This window comes from Pan troglodytes, chromosome 14 (genome assembly GCF_028858775.2).
Source record: "Pan troglodytes isolate AG18354 chromosome 14, NHGRI_mPanTro3-v2.0_pri, whole genome shotgun sequence".
Lineage (NCBI taxonomy): Eukaryota > Metazoa > Chordata > Mammalia > Primates > Hominidae > Pan > Pan troglodytes.
In genome coordinates this window covers 19,797,158-19,819,593 of record NC_072412.2, presented here as the reverse complement: position 1 = coordinate 19,819,593, position 22,436 = coordinate 19,797,158, and the positions used below count along the sequence as shown (strand labels likewise).

The 22,436-nt window shown below is 38.3% G+C and overlaps 1 protein-coding gene and 1 pseudogene across 50 annotated transcripts in view; both read right to left on the bottom strand.

The window, feature by feature from the left end:
- The window catches only part of IFT88 (intraflagellar transport 88), a 124,884-nt gene that overhangs the window by 81,381 nt on the left and 21,067 nt on the right, over window positions 1–22,436 (bottom strand). For 33 of the 50 annotated variants that reach the window (XR_010150292.1, XR_010150293.1, XR_010150290.1 and 30 more), the window contains 10 exon segments: window positions 20,491–20,547; window positions 19,336–19,389; window positions 18,668–18,731; window positions 17,945–18,014; window positions 14,074–14,164; window positions 13,195–13,299; window positions 11,571–11,673; window positions 10,759–10,873; window positions 8,392–8,620; window positions 5,202–5,272 (listed from right to left, as the gene is read on the bottom strand). Coding sequence is in view for 41 of the 50 variants with exons in the window: in XM_009426641.4 (XP_009424916.4) it covers window positions 5,202–5,272; window positions 8,392–8,620; window positions 10,759–10,873; window positions 11,571–11,673; window positions 13,195–13,299; window positions 14,074–14,164; window positions 17,945–18,014; window positions 18,668–18,731; window positions 19,336–19,389; window positions 20,491–20,547 (959 nt within the window). In the remaining 9 variants the exon portion in view is untranslated. 50 annotated transcript variants of the gene reach the window in all.
- LOC134808186 (solute carrier family 35 member E1-like) lies at window positions 2,051–3,350 on the bottom strand (annotated as a pseudogene).

Below are 22,436 nucleotides of genomic sequence, written 5' to 3'. Positions count from 1 at the left end.
CAAAGTATTTACAAAGCAAGCAAACAACAGACTAGCGAACAGGGACACTTCTGAAGCTGGTGATGCAGAAATCCACTGCCAAGCAGGGTGGGGGGCCAGTCACCTCTCCTGGAATGTTCCATATGTAAGCTGACACAACTTAACATCTTAAATACAGAATTCCAATCAAAAGAAAAGCAAACAAAAGACAAAAAAAAAAAAAAAACAGCAGTCAAGCATAAGCAATGTTACTTCCTCTCTGAACAGGGAAGCATCTTGCTCACTGGGAGATAAAGGGTGAACCTCTTATCTGCTGCTGTCTCCTCGCAAATGCCAGCAAGAAGCTGGGTGCGGTGATGAAGAAAGATGGCAGTCATCACCAAGACCCCACAAGCCAAGCCATGGTCCCCTCCCTGAGGGCACAGTCCTTTCATGAAGCCATAAAAGACAGACCTCAGCTCAGACCTGAGCACTCAGGGTTACCTACTGGGGTCATGTAATATTCCTGATGTGATTTCTGCCAAAACCCAAACTGGTTCTTTGTTTTTTGTTTTTTGTTTTTTTTCTGTTTGTTTGTTTGTTTTTGAGACAGAGTCTCACTCTATTGGCCAGGCTGAAGTGTAGTGGCATGATCTCGGCTCACTGCAACCTCCACCTCCTGGGTTCAAGTGATTCTTCTGCCTCAGCCTCCCAAGTAGCTAGGACTACAGGCATGTGCCACCATGCCCAGCTAATTTTTGCATCTTTTTAGTAGAGACAGATTTCACCACATTGGCCAGGCTGGTCTCTAGTGATGCACCTGCCTCAGCCTTCCGAAGGGCTGGGATTACAGGGTTGAACCACCGCACCCAGCCCTAAACTGACTCTTGACCAAAGAATCTGATTTGGCAAACCAAATCTTAGTGCAGTGTTCGCTCCTCCTCCCCTTACCCAGAACATGATTCAGATCCTAACATAAACACAAAACAGGTCAGGGAACCAAAACGCCGTGGTCTTGTCTATTATGCAAAACATTGAGATAATGTTCATGATTCATTCTGTTTTCAGCAATTGTGTCCATTTTGAAGCTTCTCTCGAAGCTTCGAAACACTGCATTGTTTCCTACTAAATACCAAAATGTGTCACACAGGCATCACCAGTGGGAATTTTGTTTTTAAACATTTAGAAATAAAACAGTTTTTGACCCATAAGCCAGTCCTAACGCATAGGGTAATGGGGATCGAGGCTAAACACACACACAACTACAAAATATTCCCTAGAAAAATGCAACATCCTCAGAAAATCAAGATCTCCCTACCAAACAACCTACCAAGTCATCACTGAAGAGGTGAAGACTCCTCTCAAAAGATAAGTGCCATAGAAATAGAGCTTGAAATACTGAACATGATTTCTCGAAGATCCTTTTTGTTACCCCAAGAGAAGTGGAGGCAGAGGAGAGAGAGAGAGCAGTTTCCCTTTCCTCTGGATCCAGCCGGATGCCAACTCTGACATGCAGGGCAGAGCACCAGGCTGCAAGAATTGGATGCTAATTGCAATCGCTTTTCACTTTGGAACCTTTGCCAGGAACTTCAAACTATTAAGGGGATGACTGGGAAACCGGATCCATCTCTGTGGCTGGGGGTGTTTTTGAATGATTCTCACAGGCTCCTTGTCTGCTCAGTGACCCTGTTGGTCCTATGCGTATCTGAGCCGGGGAATTAAAATGGCCAGTCTGACGTTCTCAAGCACCGCCCTGGACACCCCCACTGCCAGCCCATGGTCTACAGCTACAGCGATCCCAGCTTTCCAGACAGGGTCCTGAATGTTATCTGGAATGCAGACACAAGTGTTTTGAGATACACCGTTTGGGGAATAATTCCACATGGAAAGGTACAACGTGGCCAAGATCTCGGCAGGGACCCGGCCCTCAGATGACAGTCTCCAGAAAGAAAGAGCATGAGACACCAGTGTCTGTTTAGGTTTGCCCAGAGCCCACAGCCGTCTGTGCTGCAGGCAACGCATCCTCCTGTGGCTCATGGGGCGCCGGGAACCCCGGTGCTTCTGATGAAGAGTTATACACCATTCCCTCGGCTGGGTTGTACATTCACTGGATGTCAGAAGTTTCTGAAACTGCTGTGGGGGCAGGGGAAGCCGTCGCAGAACAGTCTGGTCCTGTCCTCTGGACTCTACAAGTCATAGTGGTTCAAACTAAGAGTGTGGGTAGCTCTGCCAGCTGTACTGGAAGTGGTCTGTTAAGATATTGTTGCAGCCATGATAGTCCCCGTGCTGGGGGAAGAGGAGGCCATTGGTGGGGCTTCTCCAGTGGGCTCTGGTGATGTTCCTTGCTGCTCAGGTCCACTGTGGTGCCAGGAGGAGGTGCTTCCTGACTTGCTGGTTTGCATCTTACTTGGTCTTGTTGTAGAGGAAGACCCCGAGGATGGCAGTCATTATGCCCAGGACATTGGTGCTGGTGACTGGGTTGGGCAGCATGATCAGGGACACTGTGATGACCATGATTCTCTTGGTGGCATTGACAACTGAATAGCTCAGAGAGCTGACGAGGTTGAGGATGCTGAAGGCAATGACATTCTAGGCAAAGTTACAGAAGCCGCTGACAGCCAGAAGCAGGAGCATCCAGGGCCACTGTGAGACGTAGTCAAGTCGCTGCTGACCAGGAAAGCTGAGAGGTCCACCAGAACCCAGGTGGGGATCATAAAAAAACAGCGTGGCAGCCCAAGATGTTGAGCAGCGGGAGATGGTGGATCCGCAAATCTCTCAAGATCTTTTTGGAGAAAATGTTCTGAAGCAAGAAGCACAGCGTGGCGGCCTCCCCACATGTCGAAAGACAACTTGGTGACCGTGGCCATCAGGACGCCGCTGATGATGGGGATGAGTGACAAGTACACCTTGTTGCTCTGCTTCTTTATAATGATCTGGGACAGGAGGACCACCCAAATGGGCATGGTGGCCTTAATGGTGTGTGCATAGGACATGGGCACCTTCCAGAAGCTGACGTGCACTGACAGGGACGCGAAGTACTTGCCGAAGGTGAGTGGCAGCACGCAGTGCGGGTAGAAGCGCAGCGGCAGCAGCAGGCCAGGCAACGGATGCAGACTGGGCCTGGGGCCTGAGATGGGCGGTGCAGGGGGCAAGCGCCAGGCGTGCAGCAGCAGCAGGAGCCCCACGTACAGTACCAGGATGTGGCACAAGGACACAGTCACCGGGAACGGGAAAACACTCAGGATCACCTAGTTGACCACATTGCCCACTGTAGCTGCCGCCATCCTGCCCAAGTGGCTGCCCCTTCCTGCCCCTGATATAAATTCTTAATAGAATTCTCCAGTAAAACCCATCTGGGCCTAGAGATAAGTTTCTTTTTTCAGAGTTTTAAAAGCATCATTCAATGTCCTTAAGATTTATAGGGCTATTCACACTATTTTATTTATTTATTTATTTTATTTTTTGAGATGGAGTCCTGCTCTGTCACCCAGCCTGGAGTGCAGTGGCACTATCTTAGCACTCACTGCAACCTCCGCCTCCTGGGTTCAAGCAATTCTCCTGTCCCAGCCTCCTGAGTAGCTGGGACTACATGCACATGCCACCATGCCTGGCTAATTTTTGTATTTTTAGTAAAGATGAGGTTTCACCATATTGGTCAGGCTGGTCTCGAACTTTTGACCTCAGGTTATCTACCCGGCTCAGCCTCCCAAAGTGCTGGGACTACAGGCGTGAGCCACCGTGCCCAGCAAACAATGATTCTTAATGAACACTTGGACATTTCTGAATTATGAGACCCTGGATTTTAAGCATTGTTTTAGCTGGCTTTCTGGATACCACTCCAGCAGAGGAAGGAGACACTCCACCTTGCCACTGCCAGGTGAAGGTGGAAATCCAGCCCCTGCCACATGGCCTCCGTTGACACCCAGAATAGGCAGAGGGGTCCTTGTATCTGTTGGGCAGGGTGGGAGTTCTTGCTTCCCAAATAGTCCGTCCTACTAACATCATGATAGGAGGGCTTTGTTACAACTGGGTGACAGTTAAAGCCCTGACGCTCCACTAAGCCTCCTCTGACACGACCCAAGGAGAAAGGGTTGGGGGATGCTTCAGTACTGCTGGGTAGGGGTGGAATTCCAGGCTCCCCACGTGTCATCCACTGACACCAGAGGAATGGAACAGGCTTTAGGGGTTAAAGTCTTAGCTCCCCACTTGGCCTTTTCTGACACCACCCCAGTTGTACTTTTAATTCCACCCTCAATCTCCAGCGAAGGGAGAAAGGCTGCAGACTGAGTTCAATCACCAATGGCCAATGATAAAAATCAATCATGCCTACATCATGAAACCTACATATAAGCCCTAAATGACACAGTTCAGAGAGTTTCCAGGTTGATGAACACACGGAGGTGCTGGGAGGGTGGTGCACCCAGAAAGTGAATAGAGGCTCTGCACTACTTCCCCCATATTCTGCCCTATGCAGCTCTTCCATTTGGTTGTCTCTGAGTTGTATCCTTTATAATAACGTGGTAAGTACAAATAAAGTATTTTCCTGAGTTTTGTGAGCTCTCCTAGAAAACTACTGACCCTGAGGAGGGGGTAGTGGGAGCCTTCCATTCATAGCAGGTCAGTCAGGAGTTCAGGAGGCCCAGGCTTACAGGCTTACAACTGGCATCTGTAGTGAGGAACAGGGTAGTAGTCTTGTGGGACTAAGCCCTTGGTGTCCAGGGAGATGGATAATTGGTTGTTGGTGTGAGAAAAACCACACATTTGGTGTCAGAAGTGTTGTAAGTAGAAACAAGTTGTAGTACCATATTAGAGGAAGGAAGAAATGAAATAAATAGAATTTTGTCTCTGAGAGCTGATCCTTAATTGTGAGGCAGGATAAAAAAACATAAAGACGTCATTTTTGAAATAAAGGTAAGATAAACAAAGTTCCAATAATGTACCAAATGCAGAGGGAAACAACTGACAGAATAACTGAGATTGAGTAATTGAGATTAGCACGAGCACTGAGATTATTCTGAATGAGAAAAGAGAACCAGTAAGTACAAAAATGGTGAAATAATAGCACTATTCAAGAAATATTTTGAATATAACAAGTTCTGTAAGAAACAGAATGCACATTCAACCCTTTTATAAAAATTAAAACTAAATTATTTTAAGTTTCAAATATTAAGTATCTTAATACTAAACATTAAATATTTTAAATAATGTAATTAATAACTACGTTATTAAGTTTAAAATATTACCTTTCACGTTCCATTTGCCTGAGGTGATCATTTTTTATAGCTTCAGTTACTAAGTTAGTATGAGGATCATCCTGGTAAAATAAAATGGAAGAAAAAAAGAATAATTCAGAAGTAAACAGCAAGAACTTAATTTTTGTTTTGTTTTGTTTTGAGATACAGCCTCACTCTATTGCCCAGGCTGCAGTGCAGTGGCATGATCATGGCTCACTGCAGCCTCCACCTCCCTGGGCTCAGGTGATCCTCCCACCTCAGCCTCCCAAGTAGCTGGGACTACAGGGGCATGCCATGATGCCTGGCTAATTTTTGTATTTTTTGTAGAGATGAGGTTTCACCATTTTGCCCAGGCTGGTCTTCAATTCCTTGGCTCAAGCAATTTGCTCACCTCAGCCTTTCAAAGTGTTGGGACTATAGGCATAAGCCATCACGTCCAGCCACGAACTTGAATTTCCAATAAGCCTCCCCACTAATTAGTTTTAAAAAAGGGAGAGTAAATTAATCCTTCTATTTTCCCTTATGTAAATTAGAACTTTCTTTTTTCATATTTCTGATTACCAATCACATTCTCCATTGAACTAACCTATTCTAAGAAGCTGATAAAAGGATCAGGATGGAAAGATTAGGACCAAGTACACAGAAGCTGGGGTTGTTAGTACAAATATGTAATACTTTAATTCTAAACTCAAATATAAATGCTTCAATCATCAATTACTTAGTATGATCCATATCTCTACTCCCCATTAAAAACACAGATGATTTTACAACATATATTATTTTTTCTCAATATGAAAACAATATATAATAATTAACATTTGCCCAGCACTTAACTATCTTTCACATACATTTTTTTTTGTTCGGTTAGTTTTGTTTTGAGACAGTCTTGCTCTGTTGCCCAGACTGGAGCACTGTGGCATGATCATGGGTCACTGCAGTCTCAACTTCTGGGCTCAAGCCATCTTCCCACTCAGCTTCTCGAGTAGGTGGGACTACAGACATGTGCCACCACGCCTGGCTAATATATATTTTTTTTATTTGTTATTTTACTTTTGAGACAAGGTCTCACTCTGTCATCCAGGCTGGAGAGCAATGTTGTGATCACAACTCACTAAACCCTTGACCTCCCCGGGCTTAGATGATCCTCCCACCTCAGCCTCCAGAGTAGCTGGGACTACAGGTGCACACCACCAGGCTGGCTAATTTTTTATTTTTTTGAGACAAGGTCTTACTCTGTCACCCAAGCTAGTGTGCAGGGGTGTGATCACGGCTCACTGCAGCCTTGACCTCCTCGGGCTCAGGTGATCCTCCCACCTCAGCCTCCCAAGTAGCTGGGACTACAGGTGTGCAACATCAAGCCTGGCTAATTTTCGTATTTTTTTGTAGAGATGGAGTTTCGCCATGTTGCGCAGGCTGATCTTGAACTCTCAGGCTCAAGCAATCCTCCCACCTCGGCCTCCCAAAGTGCTGGGATTACAGGTGTGAGCCACTGTGCCCAGCTGCCAGGTACTATTTTAAGCATTTCACATGCATTAACTCATTTAATCCTCACCTATAATCCTCACCTTAACCCTGTAAGATAGGTTATAATAGTTAATCCCATTACATATATAAAAGAACTGAGACACAGGGAGAGTAAGAGCTGAGTAGGAGAGCCAAGGCATCTGGCTTCAGAGCCTATACTCTTTACCCACTATGCTACAGTACTCTGATAATCTTTTTTTTTTTTTTGAGATGGAGTTTTGCTCTTGTCACCCAGGCTGGAGTGAATAGTGTGATCTTAGCTCCTGCAACCTCCACCTTCCGGGTTCAAGTGATTCTCCTGCCTCAGCCTCCCTAGTAACTGGGATTACAGGCACCCGCCACCATGCCCAGCTAATATAATCTATTAAGAAAATCTATTAAAAGTTCAACTCTGTGAAATTGAAAATGTACCATTTTTATCTACAAATAGAGGCAATTTCATATGGTTTTCCTTAAACTAATATACAGTATGCCAATATTTTATTTGTAAAAATCTGGAAAATATTTCAAAAGCATTCACAATCTCATAGCTCAGAAACTACTGTTTTATATTGGCGTCAATTCTTCCAGTTTATGTTCATGTATAAGTGTGCATAGCTGTATGTTTTCACTTAACATTATATAATATTTCCCTAGGTGTTTGAAAATATGACTTTTGATAACTGCATTATGTTCCACTCTATGAGTAAGGATAAGGAATTTATTTCACTTTTTTTTTTTTCAAGACAGAGTCTTGCTCTGTCACCCAGGATGGAGTGCAGTGGTGCAATCTCAGATCACTGCAACCTCCACCTCCCAAGTTCAAGCAATTCTCCTGCCTCAGCCTCCCAAGTAGCTGGGATTACAGGCATCCACCACCATACCCAGCTAATTTTTGTATTTTCGGTAGAGACAGCGTTTCGCCCTGTTGGTCAGGCTGGTCTCAAACTACTGACCTCGCAATCTGCCCACCTCAGCCTCCCAAAGTGCTGGAATTACAGGTGTGAGCCACTGCGCCCAGCCTTCGCTCTTGATATATTTATACACAGTTGAGGTTCCCTCTGCTCCACAATGGCTCTTAATAGGTGAAATAAGGATTTGGAGGTTTCTTGGTCAAGATATTACCCTTGGCCAGGCTCACACCTGTAATCCCAGCACTTTGGAAAGTGGAGGCAGGTGGATCACATGAGGCCAGGAGTTCAAGACCAGCCTGGGCAACATGGCAAAACCCCTTCTCTACTAAAAATAAAAAACTTAGCTGGGCATGGTGGCGCATGCCTGTAATCCCAGCTACTCAGGAGGCTGAGGCATGAGAATTGCCAGAGCCTGGGAGGCAGAGATTGCAGTGAGCTGAGACTGCACCACTGCACTCCAGCCTGGAAGGCAGGCTCTCTGTCTCAAAAAAAAAAAAAAAAAAAAAAAAGATATTATGCTTAATGAATGACATGGAATCTTATTTTTAATGATTTTTTTACTAAAATTGTGCAGTCTGTTTTAACCATAATCTCTACCCCATTTCAATAGAGTCTCATTCTCAACCCAATTTAAATAAAAAATGAAATACATCAATAATAAAACACATTGATACAGGCCTGGGAAAAACCCAAGAAGTCATCTATTCCGGCTTTCTCATTCTGAAAACAGAAAAGCACAGATAAGTGGGAAGTGGCTACAGAAATGTCTTTTTCATACTCACACTTGGTGAAATATATTTATCTTCATCAATTTCTAATGGAACAGTAATCAATTTTTGGAATGCCTTCTTCATTTTTTCTCGGTCTCCAACAGCAAAATAACAGATAGTTAGGTTGTAGCCTGCCTTCAGATTTGGTGCCATGCTCATTATGTGCTCATATGAATTAATAGCATCTGAATACTGACCAGCCTGAATAAATGTAACTCCAATATTCTGCATTATTTTAATCCTAAAAGAAAAAGACATGGATTAGCTTTAAAATTCTGAACTCTTTAGTATGGCATTCAAACCATTCACAAATAGTTTTCTTTTTTCCTCTCCCACTTTACTTCGTTTTTGTTTTGTTAAAGCTTTATTGATAAAAGCTTTATATAAATACCATAAAATTCACTCATTTTAAGTATATGATTCGATAATTATTGCTGTATTTATATAGTTGTGGAACTATAACCACATCCTTATTTTAATTCATTTCCATTACCCTAAAAATAAAACCTGTGCTCATTAACAGTCATTCCCCATTCTTATTCCCAGCCCTAGGTAACCATTAGTCTTTTTTTTTTTTTTTCAGACAGGGTCTCTCTCTGTTGCTCAGGCTGGAATGCAGTGGCATGATGTCTGCTCACTGGAACCTCCGCCTCCTGGGTTCAAGCAATTCTCCCACCTCAGCCTCCTGAATAGCTGGGATTATAGGCACATGCCACCACGCCGGGCTAATTTTTGTATGTTTAGTAGAGACGGGGTTTCACCATACTGGTCAGGCTGGTCTGGAACTCCTGACTTCAGGTGATTCGCCCGCCTCGGCCTCCCAAAGTGCTGGGATTACAGGCATGAGGCACCGTGCCCGGCCCATTAGTCTATTTTCTGTCTCTCTGTCTCTTCTAGGCATTGTACATAAATGGAGTCATACAATTTGTGATATTTTGTCTTGCTTCTTTCACTTGGCATAATTTTTTGAGATTCTTCCATTTTGTAGCATGTATCAGTACTTCATTCCTTTTTTTGTCAAATAGCATTTCATAGTATGAATACATACCATATTTTATTTATACATTGCCTACTTGGTAGACATTTGTCTTGTTTCTACTTTTTGGCTATTATGAATAATCGTTGTGAATGTTTGTGTAAAAGCCTTTGTGACAATCTATATTTTCATTTCTCTTGGGTATATACCTAAAAGCAGAATTGCTGGTCACATGGTAAATTTGTGTTTAACTTTTTCAGCTAACTGCCTGTTTTCCGAAGTAGCTGCACCATTTGACATCTCAGTGAATGAGGTTTCTAATTTCTCTAAATACTCACCAAAACTTATTGTTTCTTTGATTGGAGCCATTCTAATGGATGTGATCCCACCTTATTTCTAAACACTCCTCAATATAATCCCTCTATTTCAACTCAATTAGTTTATTCATAATTCTCTGATCAGATCATAAAGACTATTATTTCCCTGACTGGTCTCAGGTGTTGCCTTTTTCTCAGATGTTATCCCTTCTCTCCTCCTAAAGAGTCAATATCAAGTATGCCTCCTTCATAAAGCCTTTCTTGATCATTCTTGTTCTCAATAATGATTTCTTCCACTGAATTATTATAGCACCCATTGTCTTGATTATTGATTATGAAGCACTTAATATATGTTACTCAATACAATTTTTTTTCTAAAATGCTCAAATTCTTGGTCTCACCTGGCTTAAAAGTACTTCAAGGGCATTGTGTTCTGTAAGTTAGATAATATTTGCTAATGATAATGAGATATTATGTAAAATTCAAAAACGAATGATCTTAAAAGATGGTATTGCAAATAAATTAACTTTCACAAAGAAACTGTACTGTGCCTAGGGGAAATTATGATCAGTAAATATCCTGGAAACTTCCTATGTCCCCACAGTTATCACTAGACCATAAGAGAACTTACTGTTTCTGCTCCTGAATATTATAATAGAAAATATCCCAGCTTCCCCCTCTTCTAAGACTCAGAAGTAATCCTTTTCTCTATTTCATTCTCAAGCTACAGCAAGAACGTAAGGGGAGCTTAATTTCTAGCCTTGTATTGATATGTTCTGGAGGACTGCTATTATGATTTTGTGTCCGCATTAAGTTATATCAGGGTAGTAATGGCCTTCAGGGTTAACCCCTTTATTGGTCACTTAGTTTTATTTCATATGATCATATACAATGCTTTAACCTTTAACTTGTCATTATAAAAATGTGTACAAGTAGTAAGAAGGGAACAGATCAAAATACTACATGTATAAATCTCATGTACAAACACTTCGAAATGTTCAACCCACTGAAAACAGGTCAGAAGAGTTATCTTGTTTCAGAAAAACACTTAAATTTTACAATTATTATCTATTGTTATAAACTTACCTCATTTGCTTATTGACACTTGGAACTTGGTCTAATGCCATTCGGTAGAATTTAATGGCTTTGGAATAATTTCTTTGCTTTAAATAGATATTTCCCATATTCATTTTCAATATTCCTAATTTAAAAAAATTTAATGAATGTATAATACTCTCATTTTTCCACTCTTTGATATTTTAGATGACTTTTAATTCATATTCTCTGAAGCATTTCTCAGTTATGAAGTCTCAGATATTATCTAAAATTCTAACTTTAAAACAGTTATACCTTTCAAACTTACCTCCTGTGAAGAAATGGAACTTAAGACAGATTCCTGAAACTATGGCTAGAAAACAACTGATTTACATTATTGTGCTTTACATTATTGTGCGTTCTTCTAAGAAAACATGGAACTTAAAGACATTTAAAAGTTAGACTCAAGAATGCCACATACATTTTAATAATATTAAAGGAAACGACATTCTGATAAACATTAATACTGCTACCAAAAAATTACACAATATAAATGCTAAATATAAACTATAATCTCTTGGGGATAAATTTATATAAGGAAAAGCACATTCTATGAGGATGCCATGGCTCATTCTACTTGTGATAACAGGATACTATTAGGCAATATACCTCATACTAACTATATTTCTTCATCTGTAAGGATTTTTATATAAATAGTATGTTTAAGCAGGATACCCCTATCATAAATACTGATTTGTTTAGAGTATAGATCATTTCATTTTAAGGAAGCATAAAATGAAGAGACATAAATTAACACTACGAAAGAATTACATCTATTGGAAAAACTGATTATGTACACCTACCTGCATTGCTAAACATCTTATTTTTCACTATAACTTGATAAGTGTTAAGTGCTTCGGCATACATTTCATTAACTGAATACTGACTGGCCAAATTGAACAGAACCTAAGGAAGAAAATATTATAGAAAAGACACATAAGACCACTTTAGGCCCCTTTCACCTATAATCTTTCTAGAGATTAAAATCCTATAACAAAGTTAGCTACTTATATCAAGATACTCAGCCTATGAAATTAAGTAAACAAAAGAATTATCTTGCATTACAAATGAACATTAAGAAAAGAAGAGCTGTCCTCTAAATTTCACCTTAATTTTCTATGTATTCTATTTAATTTAGTAGTATTTGCCATCTATTAATCTCTGGAGGACCTACAAAGAATAAATGTGTATCATTAATGCTGCTGGTGATCAAAGAAATAAGCAAGATCGTGAACTAAATATAAATTAAACGTGGAAATATCTTAAACCTTAAAGTCTATCAGAAGAATCTGTATAGTAAGCTCTATATACTAAATTACAATTTAAGTAATTAATTTATAGTAAATTATGTTCCTAAAGGTAAAAAATGATCATCATAAATTATCCCTGAAAGATTTCATGGAATCGTAGAATATCAGCTATAAACAGTAAGCATCTAACATTTCAAAATTTCAAACGCCCTTTTTTTCCTATGTGTTTAGTATATGAAACCTTTACCCACTGAAAATACACCCTTTTAAACAGAAGTGCAAACATTATGGAGGTGTCTTTTCAGAATTAAATAAATGTTGCTAGAAATTAGAGGCATTAGTTTTTTTTCCCCACTACCCTCATAGAACATTATTTTATATGCCTAAAGTTCTTGAAAATCACTGACCGAAAAGTCTACATTACAATCTCATCAAAATAACCACCTTGATAGAGCATTAAAATTAGTGCTCTTCAAGAAATAGAGCCATTGCATGGTAGGTTTGCAGGTACTTACTAAGTTATCAAAAAAAATATATATATATATATATTTGAGACGGAGTCTCACTCTGTCGCCCAGGCTCTGGAGTGCAGTGGCAAGATCTCGGCTCGCCGCAAGCTACGCCTCCTGGGTTCATGCCGTTCTCCTGCTTCAGCCTCCCAAGTAGCTGGGACTACAGGTGCCCGCCACCACACCCGGCTAATTTTTTGCATTTTTAGTAGAGATGGGGTTTCACCATGTTAGCCAGGATGGTCTCGATCTCCTGACCTTGTGATCTGCCCACCTCGGCCTCCCAAAGTGCTGGGATTACAGGCGTGAGCCACCGCGCCCGGCTACATATTTTTTAACAAATAGAGACGAGGTCTCACTATGTTGCCCAGGCTGGTCGCAAACTTCTGAACTCACTCAGTAATCCTCCCACCTTGACCTCCCAAGGTGTTAGGATTACAGGCGTGAGTCACTGCACCCAGCCTAAAATAACTAGTTAAATAACTAAATAAAAGAGCTCTTTGCACAAAACAAAGACAAGAGTGTTTTATGAACTAAAGATTATTATTAATCTAATTGTGAGCACCTGAAGACCAGTAAGATTTTTAAAATAAAAGAAAAAAGACTCTGGAACCCATTAACCCTAGTCAAAATTTTATTTAAAAATTGTGTTATATTTCAATACTTACTGAGTAAGTTAAATCCAAATTGATATTTTCTGGAGTTGTAACTTGTTCTCGCTGTCTTACCAGGACTCTCTCTTTTCTTCCTGCATCTTTTGCCTTTTCTAAGGCCTGAAATCAGATTTATACCTTGTAACTTCCTTTGAGTGTTCATCAACTTTTATGCATTTGAGAAATATCTACATGAAGGTTGGATGAATTCATTTTCTATCCTCAGATTCCTCAAGACACCCCTGTGTGCTCTTACCAGAAACTTCCCTTGGAAAGGGACTTTTTGTTTTTTAGAATGACAAAAAAAGCCCCAGTTCTATGAGTAATAAAAGCAGCTTTTTAAAGTGAACATTTCTTTCTAATGGTATTCATTAATCCAATAACTCACAGAAATTATATTTATATGATATGACAATCAAAGTAACATGAACAAAGCAAATTAAAAGAAAAGATTGATATTTAAAAAGCAAAGTTAGATTCCCAAAAAGCAAACTAATTTTTTAGTTTACTTAGGAAAAAATATTTGATAGTAGAGAGACTTCAAGAAGAAAACAGCCCTTAGTACTGTGTGTGGCTCATGGTAGCTACACCTTTCAGCAGCATATTGCTATGTAATCCAATAGTCCACCAGGCTGCCAAGTTAAGTATACCAATACATTAGAATTTTTTTCCCTACTGAAAAGACCAATGTCAAAAATTACAAAACCAGCCAATTATTCTGACATTCAAATTTATGAAACTGAGTTACAATTCCTGGTTCTCAAAATAATTGCTTCTTATCCTAAGACCAGTCAACGGCAAACAAAAATATTTGTCTATACATACGGTGTATGTATAAAAGCAGACATACATCTATAAATGCTTCATAATTTTGAATCTTGTTTATGAACTTACCAATTTTAAGTCTCCACAACTATTGGCAATACAGCTTTCTTCTACCAACTCATTTACTTCCTTCTCTAATTGCTTTATTTTTTCCTCTGGGCTATTAAAGACAAAAGCAGGTACAATTTAAATCATTCAACCTCTAAAAATCTATACTAAAATTTATTTTATTTTATTTTACAGACAAGGTCTTACTTGGTTGCCGAGGACGGAGTGCAGTGGCACAATCATAGCTCACTGCAGCCTGTAGTCTTGACTCCTGGGCTCAGGTCATCTCCTCCCACCTCAGCCTCTCAAGTAGCTAGGACTACAGGTGCATGCCATCATACGTGAATAATTTTGTTTTTGTTTTTTGTAGTGACAGAGTCTCCTCATCTTGCCCAGGGAGGCTGGTCTTAAACTCCAGGCCTCAAGCGATCCTCCCTCCTCAGCCTCCCAAAGTGCTGGGATTACAGGTGTGAGCCACAACACCCAGCCTAATTTACTTTCAACACTGAACGATGTGCATTTAAACTTTAAGAATAGTTATAGATAAGACAAATGTATACATGGTATTAAAGAGCAAATGTAGTACTGTTTTTAACAACTACATCATGTAATTATTCATAATAGTAAAATAATAACAACAGTCAAGATAGGTAACATGGCCAGGCGTGGTGGCTCCTGCCTGTAATCCCAGCACTTTGGGAGGCTGAGGCAGGTAGATCACTTGAGGTCAGGAGTTTGAGACCAGCATGGCCAACATGGTGAAACCCTGCCTCTACTAAAAATACAAAAATTAGCCGGGTGTTGGGGCAGGCACCTATAATCCCAGCTACTTGGGAGGCTGAGGCAGGAGAATATTGCTTGAACCTGGGAGGCAGAGGTTGCAGTGAGTGATATTGCGCCACTGCACTCCATACTCCAGCCTGGGTGACAGAGCAAGACTCTGCCTCAAAAAAAAAATAAAAATAAAAATAAACGACAGGTTCTTGCTATGTTGCCCAGGCTAGAGTGCAGTGGCTATTTACAGGCACAATCATAATGCACTACGGCTTGAACTCTTGGGCTTAAGCGATCTTTCTGCCTCAGCCTCCTGAGTAGTTGACACTATAGGCGTGCACCACCATGCCTGGCCATAGAGAAAGTTTCTAATGAGGTGAAGAAGTTTAAAAATCCTGGCTCTATTAATAGCAAATCAAGTATTCCCAAATCAGTTACCTTTCAAAATAACAGTAATGTTGTTTTGCTACCACTTTCTTTTGGCAAAATACAACAATTCTCTGAATACACATCAATGCCTAAATAAAATTTTACTACGGCTATATCAGAAAAGATAGTAGTTCTCTTAATTCTCTACAAATGGACTTTATAAAAGTATATAGAAATAAATTGAGCAGCATAACTTTTTCTATAAAATTATATTCTTTGAGGAAACCTGGGACTAAGACTACAAAGTTTATTAGTTTATAAAGATCTGTAAAATTCTAACTGAGCAGTAAGCATAATAGATGGTAGTTTTATGAAGGTTACATGAAGTATAGAATTCTATTTTCTAGTTGTCTGAAACACTTGAATGTATGTCTTAAATGTTGCTTACAGATTTTATTATTAAATTCAAAATATCAACATAGAATTTTAAACTTAAAAATCTGTAAGAGAACTTTATGAAGACACTGAAAGTAACTTACCCTGTCCCTATCAAATGCAAAAAAAATGCAATCTATATTCAGGCACTGTTGGCTACCTACCCACACAGAGCCTGCCACCCGCCCTTCTTCTTTGCATGCAGAATCTAAGCAAGTCAAGAGAATCTCATTCTCTTTGCCAAGTGTTTGGTTCAGCCACGAGCATTTGATGCATTCCACACTGAGAAATGAAGGCATATCTGCTTCAGGTAGAGGGCTGCTAGAAAGATCTTCTTGGCTTTTTAAGAGACCTAAGACTAGGAACATTCTGCCTCTAGACTTTATCAGTTACATGGAGATTTTGAACTCTCAACACTCTCTTGGCATCATAATGATCGGCAGGCGCTTGGGGAAAGCCAAGGGAAACAAAGAGAAGCTGGACCAGGGATGATGTTATTGAGCAGTTAAATTAACCATCCCCAGAACTTCCCTTCCTCCAGACTTCCTATTATGTGAGATAATAAATTTTCTTGTTAATTATGTATATGTCTTTTTTTTTTTTAAGTCTTTCTTTGAGACAGGGTCTCGCTCTGTCACCCAGGCTGTGGTGCAGTGGTATGATTACAGCTCACTGCAGCCACCACCTCCTGGGCTCAAGCCATCCTCCCACCTCAGCCTTCTGAGTAGCTGGAGCTACAGGTGTGTGCCACCATACCCAGCTAATTTTTTAATTTTTTTGTAGAGACGGGGTCTCGCTATGTTGCCCAGGCTAGTCTTGAACTCCTGGGCTCAAGTGATCCTCTCACCTTGGCCTCCCAAAAGGCTGAGATTATAGGCATGAGCCACCACACCCGGCCTGTGTCCTTACTTTTTTTTAAACATGTTTTCTGTTATTAGCAGCCAAAAGGACCATGAATGACATAATATTTAAATAAAAAATGCTTTTATTAGCTAATGTGCTGTCATTAATTAAGATAAAAAATAACGTGATTTTCTATAGAGGTTCCTTGCTAGTCAAAAATGGAAATTATGTAATTTACACGAAAGCCTAAATACTGGGTTTAAGAATTACAATTTAAATTAAAAAAAGAAACAAAAAAAAGAATTACAATTTAAAAACATATATTCTATAGAAGCAAAACAGTATAGTGATTAATTCCAGTTCTAGTTCCAGAGCCCAAGCTCTGGAACTAGAAAAACTGGGTTTGAATCTAAGCCTTGTCATTTAGTAGCCTTAGAAAGTTAAGATAGCTGGGCTTCAGCTCCCCTCTTTATAAACTAGTGAGAGTAATAGCTCTGTTTTCATAGGGAAAGTACTTGGAAAAGTGCCTGGCACACAGCAAGGACTCAGTTAATGTTAGCTTTTATTACTATTTGTAAAATGTATACATCAAGGTACTTGGATACCAGCAGATGTATATAATTAAATGTATACCATAGCTTTTTGGCTACTGTCTAGCCACTAGCACAAAATTAAGTTTGTTCTATAAAAAATTAAATTTCTCAATAATATGACAAATTAATTTCATGTGTTCTCTTAATTTTTTCCCTTGAAATGTCCTCTCAAGATAATCATATCTTACAACATTTACAACCCCATTTGGCTGTCAGGAGACTCAATACTGGCCCTGATAAAAAATTAGACCATAACTTCAAGTCATATAATATCACAATAAAATTGCACAGAATACATACGGCTATTCTTAATTTTGTTAGTTCTGGCAACTAGGGATGATTTTTTTGTTTACTACTCTGCTGACACAAACTTTTTAAAGATTAAGAATTATGTAATTCTTATGGAATTCACATAATTATGTAATTCTTATGGAATTCACATAATTATGTAATTCTTATGGAATTCACATAATTATGTAATTCTTATGGAATTCACATAATTATGTAATTATGTGAGCTGGTGTGGTGGCTCATGCCTGTAATGCCAACACTTTGGGAGGCTGAGGTCGGCAGATCATTTGAGATTGGGAGTTCGAGACCAGCCTAGCCAGCATGGCAAAACCCCATCTCTACCAAAAATACAAAAATTATCTGGATGTAGTCGCAGGCACCTGTAATCCCAGCTACTCAGGAGGCTAAGACAGAAGAATCGCTTGAACCTGGGAGATGAAGGTTGCAGTGAGCCAAGATCGCATCACTGCACTCCAGCCTGGGCAAGAGTGAGATATCATCTCAAAAAAAAAAAATTGTGTATTTGGAAAATAAAAATTTTAAATATGCAGCAACAACAACAAACAACAACATAAGGACTTACATACCTATCTTTTTTCTTGGCTTCCAAAGGGGAAGCAGGGCCCCTTGACTGACTAAGGGGGTCAAATGCAGAGCCTGAGACACAATTCAAGAATTAATATTCAATTTGTAACTCAGCAAAATCGAAGAATATATGAAAATATAAAACCTCGCATAAGCTATTTCATTTACCTCTTTATTAAATGGTTTCAATTATCTATTTATTAAATGGAGATAACATTGTGTCTACATAAACATTTCATATACTGGGAAATTGGTAAGATTTTTAACACACATAAAGGTATGTAAATAATACATGTGTTAAACTTAAAAACAAAAATAAGATATTCTCAGCATTTACTTTCTCTTCCACAGTGATCTATCTCTATTATCAACTCTAAATTATCAGTCACATGTCTTATAACCTGCTATTGGCTTTTTAATTTTCCTTATTGGCATACTAAACATTAATTTTTGTTATAATTTTATTTTTAAATTATCATTTAACTTTCTACATATTATTTCAATGCATTTTGACAAATTACACCATGGTTTAATTACCACCCCAACAGATATGCAGAAGGTTTTCATCATCCTTTTCCTTTCTTAATGGTACCTAAAATATCAGTGCATCTTATAATCAATGGCATTGTTAGATTTTATTTAAAATGACAGTAATATTTATATCACAAAATGATAAAAGATTAAAAGATCCAAAAAAGATTATTAGTAGAGACAGTGTAACAAACCTCTCAAAGCTGCTTTGGTAAAACCAGCTGCTCTCACTGCTGTCATGGGTCTAGTAACTCCATCCTTTAAAGAGAATGGGAATCATTTATTCTTAAATAAGATCTATCTCCTATGTACAGTTCTGCACATTACACACACCTTAATATAGCCCTATTTTAAAAAATGCTGATTTTCGATCACTATACGTTTACTCCTTACTTCTACCTCCTCATGTATCAATCATGTCCTCTCTCCCCTTTACAATTTCAATTCTTTGATGTAATTGGGCTATAGTTTTAAAAAAAATTAATCAGCTTATTATTAGCCAGCTACTCTCTTACTTTTGGTTGGTCTCTTACATGCCTATGAGAGAAACCACCGAAATTGTTGTAAATGGTAACAGGAAAAATGGGCCCCAGAATACATCATATAAGCAATTATCAGTTCTATGTCCACACCCCAATGGGAATTCATTTGATACCTGAGTAAATAAATCTAAAGAGACTTCGCCTTCAAAGATTTACAACAGTGTATGTAGACTTTAGCCCACAATTTAAAGAATCTGGGTCACTATATAAGTAATATCTTCTTTAATATTTTAAAATAATATAATAAAGTAAAAAAACTTTGGTAGTAAATTCCAAGTCACAAGAAAGGCACAAAATGAACATGCATCCAATAGAGATACCTGAATAGCCCCTGTCATTGGTCTTCCTATTGATGATGCCAGAGATGTCTTGGACTAGTAAACAGAAAAGTTAAGTTAAAAAGATTCCTAAAAATATCTGCCTTAAATGTTTAAACCAAGTTATAGAAGTTTTCTTCATTCTATCGGCAAATAAACAAACATAATTTATTCCTTGTACCTCCTGGGCGTATAGGGTAAAACCATAAAACTATAAAACAGGGAGCAGCAAACTACAACCCATGGTCTTTGTAAATAAAGTTTTACTGGAACATAGCCATGCCCCATTCCTTTGCACATTGCCTGTGGCTGCTTTTGCTTTACAAATGCAGAGTTGGATAGTAGCAACAGAGAACATATGATCTGCAAAGCCTAAAATATCTAGCCCTTCATGGAAAAAGTTTGCTCTTTTTCTGAAACACCACCAAAAATCAAATTTATGAGTAATACACACTCAGGCTAACTAATAAAAGCATGTTTCATATGACACACGTTTATATTATGTACAAGGCTACTTTCTTCACTCATATAAAGGAACATTATAAAGGCAAGTGCCCTGGACCTCTAGGTTCTGAAGATATTTTTTTGACTAAGAAAAGCTATTCCACCTAATTCTTCCATTTTTCTCATTCCTGTTATTTCATATAAGCTAAAACATCCAAATTACAGGTAATTTGAACAAGATTAAAAAGTTTATAACTTTTATAGAGTTTGATGTATCTTTCCTCCAAAGGCTTCTAATATAAGACCCAAATACACACTTCTGAAACACTTTTCTTACATTTTATATTTGTTAATTAGTAAATGTTTCCCAATTATATACACTATTACATTTATATAAAATCTAACTTCACATAAAATATATGAATGGAATACATGAGACTTGGTTGTATCATGTAGAAAATGAAAGGAAGTCAACAAACACAGGGTTTACAAATGGAAAAAGGTAATAAAATATTTTCCAATACTTACAAATCAAAATGACTAAAATATTCAAATTTATTAATCACACTAGACTTGTATAATGTTTGTAAGTATCCAAAATAGAAAATATATTTGGATTATGACCTAAGATATAATAAAATTATTCAGAACTGCCTAAAGTGAACTATTGTATGAGAAAAAGCATCTTAATATTTTCAGCTTACAAAAACCTACCCCATATCCAGTAGCTATAGGTCTAGTAACTGCCGTGCTTGATATTTTAGCAGTTATCTTGGGGAGGAAAAAGAACATAGTTAACAGGATTCAGACTGAGCTATATAATAGAAAACTGGAAAAGAAATAGAAAATATAGACTCATAAATAAAGAAATATTTATATAATACTTAGAATGATTTCTTTTAAATTATCTTAAATATTAGGGAGCTCAGGTATTTTAATTATGTGAGAAGGAGACTCATTCTGGAATTCATTTTAAAGGAGAAAGGGGACTTTTGAACGATTTGAGGTGCCGATAAGAAAGATTTGTTTTCATGCTTGCAACCATCACGAATTAAACATTTTATTGCATAATTATTACTGCTAGCCACTAGGCCAAACAATAGACACAAGATTTGGGGTCTGAGAACTTGGGTTTGAATCTCAGCTATCCCTATAACAGATACCTTTATTTAATCTCCTTGAACCTACAGTTTTCTCATCTTTTAAATAAGAATACAAAGTATACGGATCACAAAATTGTAGTTAGAATCAAATAGGAGCACATCGGTGAAAGTATACTAAAAATGTTAGTTGTTAGGCAGAACTGTTAGAAATATTTATTAAATATCACTCACAGAGGAATTCTACTTTCGGCTATGATGGACTGTTCTTAAAAACCTTCTCACTAAGAACTATTAAAAAATATACATGGGGTCAAAATATTTTTTTTTAAGTGTGAATACATTAGAGAACCATCAAGACAGTGAAGAATTACAAGGTCTGAAAATAAAGAAGAGATGGGAAGGCTAGAGAGGTGAGCCCACATTTAGGCCTGCTTTCCTCCTAGAGGCATCTGTTAATTCCAAAGGCAAGTCTGAGACACTGGACACAGCTTTTGAGACTCACAGCCTGAAGGGATAAACACTGGTGATGAGGGCCTGCCAAGAACGCAGCCCCGGTAATCCTCCAGGCTTCAGATTGTGATCTCAAAAGGCTACACCCTAAGACTAAAAGGTAAATAATAGTATACTAGCCCTCATAAGGGCTGACATCCAATTCAGAATCATCTCAAACCCAACTGGATTAAGGTGATCATGGATTCCTACTGCTGCTAGTACCATAAGTAAAAGTAAATTCTCTCCAGTGAAAGATAAGATCCTCTAGCACTGTGCTATCCAATAAACTTTCTGTAGTGATGTAAAAGTTCTGTATCTGCCCTTTCTGATAAGACAGCCATTGGCCACACAAGGCTGTTGAACATATGAAATGTAAGTAGTACAACAAGAATTTATTTATTTTAGTTTTAAATAATGTAAATGTAAATAGTTTCATGTGGCTAGTGTCTCTCATACTGAGTAGTGCAGACATAGAGCCATAAAGTATCTCTAAAATTTTTCATTTATAATGTCCCTCAATTAAAACCAACCAGACATACAAGAGGCAAGACTACCTAACCAAAAGCCAAGATAAACAAAAGAATAGAAAGAAACTCAGAAGTGGGTACATATAATGGAAATATCACACATAGACTTTAACATAACTATGCTTAACATGATCAATAAATTAGAAGATTAGTAATAGCAACGGAAAATGAACTAAAAACTATAAAAAAGGAATATACATGGAAATTCTAGAACTGAAAAATAGCTAAAAATAATATAAAATCCTGGCACTGTCCAGGCAGTAGTAAAACTGTTAATTTATACTAGACTTTAAAAAGTTAAAGATGAGTATCATAATATTTAGGGAAACACTAAAAGAATAGTCAGAGAATGTAAACTACCAAGATAACAGAAAAAGAAAATGGAATAATAAAAAACAAGCAAAAAAGAAGGCAAGTAAGGAGAGAAAATGAAATATACAAGAGCCAGGAAAAAAAAAAAGCAAATAGTAAGATAGCAAATTTAAAGGAAATCAGTAACTTCATTAAATGTAAATGGAATAAATACTTAACTAAAATA